The sequence below is a fragment of the Athene cunicularia genome, assembly GCF_003259725.1.
Source record: "Athene cunicularia isolate RWA chromosome 3 unlocalized genomic scaffold, athCun1 chr3_part1, whole genome shotgun sequence".
NCBI lineage: Eukaryota > Metazoa > Chordata > Aves > Strigiformes > Strigidae > Athene > Athene cunicularia.
Genome location: NW_020799097.1, coordinates 10,703,190 through 10,717,638, shown reverse-complemented (window position 1 = coordinate 10,717,638; position 14,449 = coordinate 10,703,190). Strand labels below are relative to the sequence as shown.

The 14,449-nt window shown below is 38.9% G+C and overlaps 2 protein-coding genes across 2 annotated transcripts in view; both read right to left on the bottom strand.

Moving 5' to 3' along the window:
* Positions 1-742, bottom strand: part of MATN3 (matrilin 3) — an 11,440-nt gene extending 10,698 nt beyond the window's left edge. The window contains exon 1 of the mRNA XM_026846490.1: positions 509-742. Coding sequence (XP_026702291.1) covers positions 509-742 — 234 coding nt within the window. The remainder of the gene's footprint in view (positions 1-508) is intronic.
* A 1,209-nt stretch (positions 743-1,951) lies between these two features.
* LAPTM4A (lysosomal protein transmembrane 4 alpha) lies at positions 1,952-8,592 on the bottom strand. Its single transcript, XM_026846492.1, has 6 exons — positions 8,448-8,592; positions 6,198-6,274; positions 5,985-6,107; positions 4,701-4,796; positions 3,243-3,341; positions 1,952-2,737 (listed from the first exon to the last, which is right to left on the bottom strand). The coding sequence occupies exons 1-6, from the start codon at positions 8,551-8,553 to the stop codon at positions 2,663-2,665; spliced, it is 576 nt and encodes a 191-aa protein (XP_026702293.1). The 5' UTR covers positions 8,554-8,592; the 3' UTR covers positions 1,952-2,662.
* Between the last annotated feature and the right edge of the window lie 5,857 nt (positions 8,593-14,449).

Here is a 14,449-nt window from a genome sequence, read left to right as displayed (position 1 = left end):
CCCCGCCGCCCGCCGCGCCGCATTTAAAGCTGCCGGCCGCGAGGGTTGGAGCTGAGCCTCGGGAACGCGCGGCACGGCACGGGCAGTGCTCAAACCTGGGGCGGGGGCTCCGGCTGGAACACAAACACCCGTTCTCCCTGCGCTGGAACTGACCCAAGTCTGGTAACTTCACACTTCTAGTCTCCAGGCTTTATCTCCAGGGCAGTATTTGCAAAGAATGGGTGACGCAGCTCACAGCGTGATCTCCGCGGCCCAAGGACCTGCCCTCCCTGTTGTTGCCTAACGCAGGGCATTTTGTCTGCTCCCTGGCACGGCAGATCCTGCCAGCTCCCAGGGGAAGCCGCAACAAGCTTCAACAGAAAGCAGTTTATGGCACAAATCCACTCCAACCTCCAGCACGGCCTTTTAGAAGACACCTTTGCCAAACCTGCAGTCGAGGTGTTGGAGCGTGGGCCCATCTTCACCTCCGTAAGGGGCACAGGCAGCCCCTATTTGGCACAGGAACCACCACACCCTCACACCCACCAGCAGTAGAGGCGCAGACAGACATCGACTCACTTGGGCAAATGCTACCTCCACCGCACAGTGGAAGAGGCACCACCAGCACACTTGGTGGGACAGTGAGCAGGTGAAGGGCATCAGCTCTCATCTCCTGGAGGGGGCTGCAGCTGTTGGAGCACAGCACGCACTCACCAATTTCAAGCCGTGCCTGCTGCTGCCAGACACTGCTCACCTCTACCATCGCCCACCCACCTTTGGGGAAGCCTACAGCCAGCCCCTCGGCCGGCCGAGCTCCCTGCCCCTCCAACGATTTCAGGTTCCTCTGGTGCCCACTCCTGGTCAGATTGCTCATGAAGGAGCAGGGGTTTGGCTTCATTCTGAGCACACACCGGCTCTTCCTGGGTGCAGGTAGATCCAGGCCATATACGCTCTTGGATCAGTGTGTGTATCACACAATACCCCACTAGTTCAGCTCTCTGTTTCTTGGACCACCCCAGCTTCATGCAGCCAGTCAGCCCCCCGCCCTCCAGGAGTCACATGTACACAGCCTGCCAGCACGTAAAGATGCACTGGTTTTGGAGCCTCTGTCTGAACCCAGATCCAACACAGTTCCTTAAACTTGGAACTGATCACAGCTGCCAACACACAGGGGTGCACAGGGTAAGGGGATGAGCAAGGCACTGTCCCAACAGCAGCCCAAAACATTGTACAGCACCACAGTGTCAGGTGCCCTTGTGGGTGGCACCTCAAGTAAAGGGAAAACTAAGGAAACTAACAGATATCAATCATGGCAACAGCAGATGTTCTTAAATGTGTCAGGGGGACAAGGAGGTACATTCTTGAACAGACCAGAATAACCAAAAACCTGTATGCTGTACCAATTTTAACCCTTTTTTCCAGAGTTTAATCCCAGATCCCTTTTGTCTTCCAAAGTAGAAAGCCATGTTTTCTTCAGACAGACTAGCAGATCATTACATTATCTTTTACCTCTTACTACAGAGAAGGAAGAGTAGAAAGTTGTCATTTGTAGTTGTTTTGGAGGTTTTTTAGAACATTTCTGAAGTTATGGCATCTGTCCAACAACTTTGGACATTTTCCACCGTGAATAATGTAGTCCTGCTGGGTGTCTGTCCTGTTCTTAATGCCTCAGCTCATCAGACATCAAGTTTGCCCCAAGGGCTAGAAGCCTCCAGTACAATTCCCTTTTCCCAGCTTATGTATAAGTAGCAATCAGACAAGTAGAAGACAATCGAGTATGTGACCTGAAAAGGCTGCAATACAAGCTTACACATTAAGGGAAACAGGTTCTCTACCCACAGGAGGACTTCTGCTAAAGAACACAGATCAACCACTTAAACACCTGTAGGAAACCAGTGTTGGCTAAACTACATGTATGTGAGACTATCTGCAGTACACTGAAGCACTTAAAATCCAACAGACCAACCAACTCTACTGGTAAACATTTTGTAAAAGATTTATTTAAGTATCATTTATCACAAAGAGGAAAATACATATAAGATTAGAAGCATGCAACCATCTTCAACATTTCTATTTTTCTTGCACTTGCAGCACATTTTAATAAACTTCCTGTGCCACCCTCACTTCCTCCTGAAAAAATACGATGTTTCAAGACATAGGATAACCAAAAAAACCACAATAAAAGGTAAGATAACATATGAGAAAAGTGCAAAGTAAAAAAAAGTCACGTATATACCACATTCAAACCCCTTCCCCCTCCAAAAAATGGATAAAGGTAAACTGTCATTTTGCTGCACGATCAGATTGTCTTTGTGAACTACTTTACAAAAAATTAATATAAATTAAGGGCACGATCCTGCAGACACTTATAATTGTAGCTAACTTCAATCATAGATTGGCTCAGTTGGTATTATTAAAAGCCACAAGTTAGTCACATGCATAAGTTCTTGCAGTATAAGGCCCTAAGGCAATAAAATGTTTAAGAGCATTAAGGAGAACAAAAATTAAAGCAAACAAAATCACTCCCAGATGTGTTTTGCTTAGTAAGTTTATATCAAACATATTTTAAACAGAACAGTTTGCTCCTAAAGCCCTGAATATTTCTATTACTTAAGCAGTTTTGCAAGATTAAGACAAAACCCCCAGGAAGCTGGTACAGATGTTAATTAACATAACAATTGCTTCAGGCAGGTATGTAGGGAGGTGGAGGTTCCTTTTCAGGCATCTTCACTGCCATTTCATAGGTCGGCAGAACATACTAAAGAGAAGGTATTTTGAAGAGATTAATGCAGAAGGTTTAAGAAAAAAAAAAGAAAAAAACATACATGCCCCATCAGCAACTTAATCCTCTGTTGCAGGCAAATGTTTTTAAGTAGAACTTACTGCTGTTTCTAGTAAGCCACTGAGGAAGTGAAAGGAGGTGGAACAATAGTTTACTGCTCCACTGAGCCTAACCCTAGGTCATTCATTCCACCCACTGTCTCGTCTCTTGGTTTTGCAGAGCAGCAAGGAAGGTTTTGACTGGTGCAATCTGAACACTTTACTGCAGGAAAAACATGCAAAGACTTTTCTCTATAAAACCTCCTATTTTATGCACTATGTAACTAGGAAATAACCCACCATAACATTAGCTGCTTTAACTTTAATCCTTCCAGTCTTTGTTTAGAAAGCTGGGCAGAGCCTGTAAACATATAGGGATGTGGTGGTTTCCTACTTTAAAATGAAATGATGATGGTTCTTTTTATCTCAGGAAGAGGTTTTACCTGTGGAGGAGCTTCAAAAGCAGGATACACAGCTATCTCTGGCAAATTTCTGTTGCTGATGTATTTATAGCAGTTCCATACACAATTAATTAGATATGCCTGAAAGAAAATATATTTCTCTTTTTAAAGACTTCATATGCATTAGCTAATTCAGAAATTAGATGCTGGATTACATTCATATGACAAAAAAGCATAAATCAGTCAATACATATCAGAGGAATGGTTGCTATTTGACAGATTTAGCCACATACCTATTCCATTCCTGTTCCCTGTTTAGCTTTGCTATCACAGTGACTCAGAGTATGAACCACACAGGTTTTAGCAAAAGAATTCACAGATCCATTCAACTAATCTCTCTATCTGCCTCAGCAGTGCTAATCAAACTAATCCCCAACTGGCTTATGCTTCTGTGGATTTCGGTCCAAACTTGCCAGGAGGAGGAGGACAGGCCAACAGCACATTTCCATTCATCCCTGAGTTAGCATTACCGTGTGTCCAGGCACCAGTGTGAAGGAGAGGGCACAAACCCCTCCAAGCAACAAAGAGAAGATGACAAAGTTCAGGCTACTTTGCCCTAAGTCAACATTAACTGTTGTAGGAAGATGTATTAATGTACTATCATGCTCTAATAATGAGGAAAAAAAAAAATCTAATCCTCAAACTGTGTAACATTACATTTTTCACCGGCAAATTAATATGTGGTTATACAGAAGGTACCGTATTTCCCAACCAATACAAAAATATCTATTTTATCAGGCTTCCACTCCCTCCAGTCAGACATTCCTCTTAAAAGTATAGTAAATGAATAAAATTGTTTTTCATTACTTCACTTTTTTCTTAAATTCAATCTGAATGCAATAAAGAAATATTGTCATGGCCAAGGTATATTACCAACTCATTTGTCTGCACAACAGTTTTTGTAATTCAAATGAATGTCTCTGTATTTAGATCTTAAGAAAATAACTGGTAATATCACCCTTCAGTAGAAATAAAGATGCAGCTTTGAATTAACCTATGCATTTCCTCCTTCAATTATCTTCCTTCCAAAACATGCACCCTGGTTTGTTAGGCACAGTGAGATATTTTACAAATTTTGTTTAGAAAACTTGTATGCAGTAACTCAGTATTGTTTCACTACAAGCTTAATTACAAATATTAAATTTATCTCCACATATGCAAAAAGATGGTATCCGAAGTCTTCGTACATTCTTACTTCCTCCTGAGGAAGGGCAGAGCTGTGTAAACATGCCCCACTGCATACAAACAAGTTAACTGAAGACATCAGTACATAAAATATAAGACTTAAGCCATACCATAATTGAGCATCCTAACAATTATGCTCAAAGAGGTTAACACAGGATTAAGAAGTGAGATGAGTTCTTAATTCAACATTGAGAATTAACTCAGATTGACAGCATCTTAATATAGTAACTCAGACATGCTTAAGTTTTAACTTACCTTTAAAATGATAAATAAAGCAAAGAACACCAGAACAATAAACAAGAGACAGCTGGAGTCCAAGGCAAGGAGATCATCTTTGTAAGGGAAATCCGGCTAGTTAAAAAAAAAGAGGGGGAGGGGACGGAGAGAAAGGGAGGAGATAAACACAAACACTTCAGTCACAAATATGATAGGACATCCAAACTTCACACCAAATGAAACAAACTCTTTCGTAAACTGCTCCCCCAGAAACAACAAAAAGTTCCAGTTCTCACTAACTGCTTCTTTATCCTCCCACAAAGCACAGTATTTATCCTGCCCCTGTCCTGCAAGTACAGGTCACTACAGAAAAGGGCTACTTATACAGCCCCGGTCGCTTCCTCAATCTCATGCTAATACAGATATCCATGCATTTCCCTTTTAACAGCAGCAGCACAGCATTTGTACAAGGGTCCTCTGCAACTCTTTAATGATGTAGCACTCATTACCTCTTGTCAGTCCAACCAGTAACATGTATGTGTTAAGAGTAGAAAGGAGAAAAGTTGCCCCCAAACTTCAGAAGAACCAAAACAAAGAGCTTTTACAGATTTCAGACTTTTCTATTTCCCTGACCACAGTAACAAAGCCTCTCTTCAACAGCAACCTAATTTTTTTTGTTTATGTCTGTTTTAAAAAGGATTTTATTTTTGATGATCAGATCAAAGCACCAGCCAGAAAGAGACTGTGATACCCATTAACTGAATAGGGTATTCTATCTATTTAGACATCCTACTGTTAAAACACAGAGTTAAAAGTCCATTACAGTTTCTTTAGAAGGTATTGCCGCAAAATAAGAGTGATATAGAACGTGAAAAGGAACCCTCAGAATCTCAAATTCCATCCCATAATGCTGTAGGAACCTACATTATTATCAATCCTTACCTATACTCTTCTTCCTCACCAAGTAAGAGTTAATTTTTAATCTGCAGTAGCAAACCTGCCACAGAACTGCACTGCTTAAAGGGTTACAAACATCTTTGTTTTGAATACAAAATGTAGCAAAAAGTTTAAACCAACAATTCCCATCACAATTCTTTCTTTACTCTCCCTGACTTTCCTTTTAGGGAACAATGATACCTTTGGCCCTTCCACCTCTGGTAAACTCATTCTCATAACCACCCTAGCAGTCATCCCTTATGGCTGCTTCAGTCTGAACTCCTCTTTCTTATGCACAGGAAGGAACTATAGCTCAGACATTTATCCAACTAAACCCAAGTTTAATTTCAAATGTAAAATATCAACTCAAGCTAAACAAACACTTACCAACTGATCCAGGTAATCCTTGATTCTGGGCAAGTAGGTTAGAGAACTGATGGCAACCAGACAACTGAGCACAAAGTCAAAGAGTTGGTAACAGAAAAATGGGATCAGCCAGCCTACACGATGCTAAGAAGAAAAAGAAAAAAGGAGCAGGCCTGTAAGGTAGTTAAAAATTCAAGTAGCAAATTTAAAATCATGGACTATAAATATACTTACAGCAATTGCACCATACACCATCATCGCACTGATTGTGAACATGAGAAGGGAGATAGCAAATAGAACGCAGGCATTTTCTGCATTAAAAGAAAAACAATAAGCATCAGTCATTTCCTGAAGTTGTCACACTGCAGCTGACAGGCACCCAAGGCTCTATCCATTACAATCATCTGCTCTCAACTGCTTCATCTGTGCAAACTAGCAGCAGCAGAACTGAGTAACTCAGATCTCTCCTAATGGAAAAAAATCTGGTTCAAGAAAACCAGCAGGCATTTGGAAAAATCCCTCTGCTTTAACCAAAAGCCTGAATAAAAGCTCAGTCACACCAGTTTGAGACCTGACATAGTTTTGACAGCAATGCAACATAATGATGCTGATCAGTGATATATGTCAGTGCTAGAAGTTTGTGGGTGATCAACTTTACAACTGGAAATAATTTTAAGCAAAGCTAGCACAGTATAAATCTTTACACTTTAAAATGGTTTGATTATATAATTTGGTCACTGGCAGTGGAATCAGCACTGCTCCTTCAGGAACACTAAGGAAAACAGGAAGTCACTGTGTGGAAGGTATCCCATTATTTACAAGAAAAGGCACAGCTGAACAGAAGCCAAATGGTAGCAGAATCCAGGACACTCATGGAAACTGAATGATAAAAGATTCTCCTTGTGCATCACAGTTACTGATGACAGAAGCACAGATGCTTTCCACAAGTTAGATTATACCCCTACAGCAAGCACAGTTTAAATTTTTATACACATAGAAAGAAATCAGCTTGAGAGTCTATAGATGTGGTAAGCTAATGTTTTTAGCAATACTGAAGCCAAACTTTTGTGGTTGCCATGCTTGAAAGATATGATCTGAGAATCATAACTTTCTAGTCTGCAACTGATTTGAAAAGATACACTGTAGAAGGACTTATGTATCCGATTCAGTACAAGATAGTAGTATCTACATACACAGATGGCATCAAGGAGGCGGCCCTCCTGTGTCTGAAATGCGTTGTGCTGATCAGAGCACCCTAAGTAATCAGCAATAACCAACATGAGTGGTTTTCTTATGAGGACTTGTTACTCATGATATCCACACGCACAATCAAAATTGTAATATCCCTTCATGCACACAAAACTCTCTAGCACATATCCCAACATGGGAAACAAGAACCTTTAAGTCAAAGTCATGTGATAGCCATTTTACAGTAGAGCAGAAAAGCACTTTCAACTTCAAAAGCACCACTCAGTTATGTAAGTGTAAGGCTACCAAGTACACCAATATTTGTTACAGAACATATGACATTTTACAGATACTTGCTGTAATTTTACTTAATATCTTGGCTTTATGAAGTATCTGGTCCTTGTTGCCTCTCATTTCATTACTAACAAACATGAGTTACAAAGGTCAGAACTGATAGATCCTTAGCTCAGGCCGTGAACAAATAACACAAAGACTGTAAACTAGAACTCTCAAAACCCAGATTTGTGCTGTACTATTTATCTTTGCTCTATACTGGATCTGGCCCTCCTGAAATTTTAGTGTAATACAACAGACTGAGATGGGACATATTTCAAGTGCCACACAAAACATATTTCTGTACATTTAAAAACAAGAAAAACAAAGCATACACACAAGTTCCCATGTCATGCTACAGTTAAAAAGCTTGGTCATTACAGACAGAAGTTTTACACCAATTACACTTGTGCATATCATACACGTAATCTATTACAATAGAGTAGAAAGATTAACTCTGCTCATGAGGCTTTCTCCTCTGTTTGACACATCAAACTTGGCATCCCAATTCTTCTACTTCTTAGAAAAACGGCATGATTTTCTTCTTAGTAAACTCATACACAATAGCTGTAAGCTCTCTCCTTAAATGCATGGGATCACCAAAAATTCCCAGAGAGTCTTTAAAAATAGTTTTGCGCTTTTTGTTTTGCTGACACAGCAAGGATAGTAAATGTTTATGGAACAAGTGAATTAGATATGTTCCACACATACTTCAACACTCAAAGCATTAGAAGGCCAAGAAATCTTTAGAAATCTTATTTAAGATGCTTAGGAATAATATGAAATAAAAATGATACTCCATAAAAGTTTTTTTAATCACATAGAAAAATTCAAATCCATTATAAAGAGAAATTCAGAAAATGACATCCATATTTAAAAGCTGTACACATATATGCACTAATGTAAGGTAAATACAGCGTGATACTGCATACTTTACTTTCTAATCAAGAGTTATACACCTACCAGCCATTCTCTCAGAAGCATAGTAATTTCCGATGACTTCATACTGGATATCAACAGTTGGCACTATATTTGGATGAGTCACTTCTACTGTCAACAAGATGCCCATCAGCAAGTTCACCACCTGAGAAAGATCACAGTTACCTAAAGGTTATTTACACTGCAACAGCTATGATCTTTTCAAGGACACACTAATAAATATTTTTTTTCAGTTACAAATAAAACTCTTTAATTTGCCTCTATGCAGAAAAAAATCCCACAATTTAAGATTAAAATTTAAGCTGCTTTAGTTAAATCACTACTAAAACAACCAGAAGAGCACTGAACACTTGCCAGTTTTAATGGATCACAACTAAATAACTTCGCAAATTAAGAGGATGAACAGGATTTGTAGGGATTCAAATGGCATAAACTGATGCTGCATGACGAATGCACAGATTTGTGAACCGAAAAAATGGAAACAGTTAAAAGAGGCCAGGAAGGAAAAGGTAAAACAACGGACACAATGAGGAACATTTGGAAAGTTTCTGCTTTCCACAGGAAATTGAAAGTCAGAGTTAATTTAATGCACAAATAAGACACTACAACCTACCAAACGGTGCTGGGGGGCAAGTGTAAACATCACAGCAAATATTGAGTGTATGAGAGAAAACTTACACTACAGCTCTAACACTTAAATGTAGCTTGCTGCTACAATGGGACAATTAGAAGCAATGGAGAACTGTCTCTCTCCTGTTCCTGGATCATTTATTAAAACCTCATCTGTCCTTACCAGCAAGGCTACACAAACATAGGTGAAGTTAAAAAATGTCTCGCACAAAGACTGAACCCCAAAATTTGTAAGCAAAATTTGGCTATGTGCTTATCAGTCCTTTTCCTCACACTTCCACTGAAGACTACTTCTGTTTCCCCATTTTGGTACATACCAGAAATGCCTTCAGTAACAGTAAGAGCTCAAAGAGTCAAAAGTAGCTTAAGCCTCTGCAAAATTATCTTCACAGCATTTATAACCTATTCAAGATTTACAGGGGCATAGTTTCTATTACTAATATCTGGAGAGACATGCCAAAGAAAAAAAGGTTTCATAACAAAAAAGTCACGATGGTATTTTCAAGCTGTTGTCGTTCTCCATCAGTATTCAGCACTGTCACCACTACCAGCAGGATCTTTTACAGTTAGTCTCAAAAGAAAAAAACAAACTGGTTTGCAGTTTCTTACTACTTCAGAATATTTGCCAGATATTTCTTCTTTTACTGGCTTCATTCCAGGACACAATGATAATAATAGTGGCAAGTCTATGCACAATTACTGAAGTTTTCAATAAGGCAAAAAAGTTTTTGAACATTTAAAAGGAATTTGCTTTTAAAGACTCACAGTTCCTACAAGGTTGGGGTTTTTTTAAAGGGTTTGGTTTTCTCTCCCTCCCCCCAACTTTAGAGATATGATGATGATAGACTTGCTTATGCTTTCTGCTAAAAAGAACCCTTTAGTGAAATCAAAGCTGATCGCTCTGCAGAAATGCTATTATGTCATCATGTATTATACAAACTTATTAGAAATTCCAGCTACTTTCAGCCACTTGTATCCTCCATTTTATGCCTTGTAATGTGAAATATAACAACTAGTACAGCTGACAAAAGAACTAAGTTCAGCCACCAATATCTTTAGCCCAGAAAGAAGCATATTTTCCCCTCTCACAAGACACTTCATACAGGACAAACTGTCAAGTTGCTCATATGCCACTTGTCTAAATCTTTTTTGCTTCATCATTGTTCAACTGTATGGAATACCATATTTCCTCACCACTCCTGTTTCATCCTTCTGTACTCTGGCTTTCTGTTCTCAATATACTCTCAAGCCTTCCATTTCCTCCCACGTGAACCAGCAGTATCAACCCATACTTTGGAAAATAACTTCCTGCTCTGTAATTGTTTTAAAAAGCCTATGTCAAGATTCAGATCTCAGGCAGTCAAAACATTGACTTCTACTTCATAAAACACAAAAGAGACATGTTCAATTGTATCTAAATCATTTATTGTTTATACACAGTCATCATTTTAACTTAAACTGTGATAAAGTTGAGTACAAAAGACTATTATTTCAGCACTGAGTTTAATTGCCACGATAGGCTATCTGCTTCAAGATAAAGAGCAAGCAGCACTTGAAATAATATAGAAGTACTGAAAAACTTAAATACTTTGGAATTGTGAGACTGATCCTACATGTGTCACTTTTTTAATCTTCATCCTATCCATGGTCTTAATTTAGCATACAAAAGTGCTGAGTAATTTTACTAGTTACTGAGTATGGTTCAAGGTATTCAAGCTTTATTTTCTGAACCTGAAATTGCATGCAAGTAAAATAGAAAATCAGTCATTCAAAATCCAACCCATTAGGATCAGTGAGACAGAATAAAAATACTAACTTAATAAAACCCCTGAACAGCAACAAACCCAAACCTCTTCCAATTAACACACCAGGGTTTCCAGTACTCCACTACTGCTATTTGTCAGTCATATCACAGCACTGAGCAATTCATCATATGGATTTCAATTAAGAGTTACCAGCAACTAGCAACTCCAAATTAGAAGTCCTTTTAAGCACAAAGCCAGAGCCTCTATTTTAACTACTACCATTCTTCTTTTGCAGAAGCTTGATAAGAGCACGACCACAAAGCTTGTTTCAACTTGACAGTCAACATGACTGGCAGCAAGAGGATGGTTGGGCTTGCAAGGTACCATCAGAGATTAAAATAATATACTCCCTGCAAATAAAAGGTGTGTTCACAAATGGTCTACAGGCAGAAGTCAGAAAAAACACAGCACAGGTCTCAGTGTAATCTGAAGATTAAAACCACCACCACCCACCAAAACAACCACCAGCTTGAAACAAGCCAGTAATAACAAAAATCTCAGGTCCCCATCCTAGTCTTTGTTAGGAAATCAACAAATAATCAAAAAATAAATTACAAAATGCATGTTCAAATTCGTAGTCAAAGGATGGCTCCATTAAGATGAAAAAGCTTCAGTTCTGTAGTAGTTTAGGAATTATGTTTTACTCTTATAATCGGGATAACTGAACTTAGTGGAAGCTTGGTGCAGCTTATGTAAAAATTTTTTAAAATCAATAGCTGTATTAAAGTAGAAAGTCAGCATTTATTGCAAACTGGTAACAGAAATATTAGCTCCCTGTATGATCAGAACTCAAAAGACTGTGGGACCATAGCAAGCATTAGCTTTTTAATTAGCGAGTTTTATCTCCATGGTATACATTTAATGCCTAATCATCTAAGTGCTTCATCTCTCTGGAAGCCTGAACATAAAGCCTAGGTTTCCCCAAGCACTCTGAATGACTAAAAGTCTTGGACATAAACAAGAATTCCTACTTATTTCCTTTTATGAGTGGGAAAGAAGAGGGAAATTGCCCTGCACTACTACACTCTCTCATCTTCCTCTCACTTTTCCAGTATTTTTCCTTAAACATGTTCCTGGAGAAACAAACCAAGACGGACTTTTTGTTTTGGGTTTTTATTATACTGAATTAATAAAACCCCAAATATAGTAAATAGGGTACTTCAGAGTTTCTAGTACTGTCAAGATTAGATTGAGACTAGTTACATTCCTTAATTTCTGGAAAACTTGTTCAGTGAACAAACTACTCCAGAGATCATCCTAACCCTCCTGATAACCAGTAGCAACTGCAGCATTTCGACTCCATCGCCAAAGTTTGCTGTCACTATGAAACAGCCACTCCTTCCAAAACAATGCTATTACTTTTAGACTGTTTATTGAACTCTGATCTGATTTTGCCAGTGGAGTGTTCATGCTTCCTGTTTCTGGAAAGCGCTGTGCCTAATAAGAAAGTTTACAGGAAGAAACAAGCTTCAAAGCCACCCGTTTGCAATTATAGAACTAGGAATAGGAGGTTTCTTTTTCTTTCCTACACAGAACAGTAGTGGGTGTTGCAGAGTAAACCAAACTATATTAGTCCTGGAACTCAAGTATGAGTCTGCTAGAAATGTTCTTAACTCATCTTTTTGCAAATACGGTTTTATCTATTTATCAGAAACAGTAGCAGCATACAGACTGAGAAACACTTAAGACACAGTGTGATCACACAGCATCAACAGCAGACATTTTAGAAGATAATGTCCTTGTTCCCTCTAGACTCACAGAAGTACACAAGGACAGCAATAACTGTTTTAAGTGAGGAGTTAATTAGATGCAAGATTTAAGATTATACAAATAAAGAACAGGAAAATGCCTACAGAAATGGTTACATAAGAAAAACGCACATGTCTTAGCTGAAATTCTTATCTTACTAAAACATCTGGAGTCTATTGCTACGATACTCCATTTTATGTTTGGTATCAAATTCCTTCAGGACTGCACAGCACAAGAACAGGCTATCCAGTAAATACGGGCTGACCAAGATTTTCAGTCACACAAAGCTATTGTTGAACTAAGCATTCTCACTCACTAAAATGCTACCTCCCCCTCGAAAAAAAAACACAAAAAAAAAACAACCAAAAACCACTCACACTGAAAGTTACTATTTGTCCCACTATAATTTATAAACAGATTATTAAATTAATTTAGAAATACTTATCACAAACCAGTGCCTGAAAGACTGAAGTTAGTGATATACTTAAATGGTGCACTAATTAACAAGTCTAAAGAACCTGACACACCCTAGGCCATTTAATTTATTTTTTTTTTTACATTTGACAGCAGAAAGATAAATTTAATTTTCACTGTCCAAATTGTACTTTACCTTCAAACGGTATGAATTATAGTTGAATTCTGATTTAAAGCATTAGGCAAGACTACCTAAGACTTCATGGTAAGACCTTATCTGGGCTCAAACAGCTAACAGTTGTCAGAGTTAAAGGCATTAGCACCTTTTCCCAGCTGAAGAGCTGGATAAAAATTTTCAGTGCATAGTTTAACTAAGTGCTTGACACGGTTTATAGAAAAACACAGCTATGAAGTACTTGATATGCACCCTGCTACCCTGAACTCAACTGTATTTTTCTCCTCTAGTAGCCTGAATCCTTGCAGTTACACAAGATCAAAGGAACACTTTGCCTCAGATACCACTCCACCTCTGAAGGCATTAGCCTCATCAATGTCCAGCTTACTTTTCACCATCCATAAGCACTACAGGTATTTGCACAGCTTCAGGAACAAGAAAGAGGTGCTGCATCCAAGCAACAAGATGAAACAAGCACAGCAAGACAGGTGGAAGCTGCAAGTACTACCAGGTCTGAGACCTGGGAAAACAATCCCTGCCCAGTGCCCCCACCGAGTTCTTGGGTTCCTACATACTCCTGCAAGCAGGAAACAAAAGTGGAGAAGGCAGTAAGGTCCGTTTGTTTCATAACAAGGACAAGCATATCCTTACTATTAACAATTTAAGCTTTCACCAGAAGCATATTCTTGATCCCCTTCCATCAGCATAGCTTAAAACTTCTGGAAGTTTTGCAGGTTTCCAGAACAAGTCATATTCAATACTCCAGTAGAACTTGCCTTTCTCTTTTATGTGAACTAACAGAACTTAATCAACACCAAACTATTTTTTCCAAGTTTCTTTTTGAAAAAGAAAAAAAAAATCCCTTTCCCAAAGTTTTGTTACACTTCCCACCCCCACACCTTGCTTTTTCTCCCATTCCTCTCTCCTGCCATTTTGTTTGCCTGTATACTTTTTTATCAATGGAAGAAAAGAGATTAAAAATAATTAAAGGACCTCCCCATACTTGCTGAAGATAAACCATAAAACTCCACAAAATTAAATCCCCATGCCTTTAAAAGCCATTTCTGTGAACAGTTCCTCCACATCAAGCCATAAAAATTTGGCAATTTTTACAGTCTGGGGAAGGGTAAACGAGAACACAGGTTTTGGTTACAGCTTCAGAAGAACAAAAAAGCTACGACGCAACTTTTAAAACTACTCTCACATTGTTACTGCTCATGAGGGTGAGGGGAAGGAAAGATGAGGAAACGAAT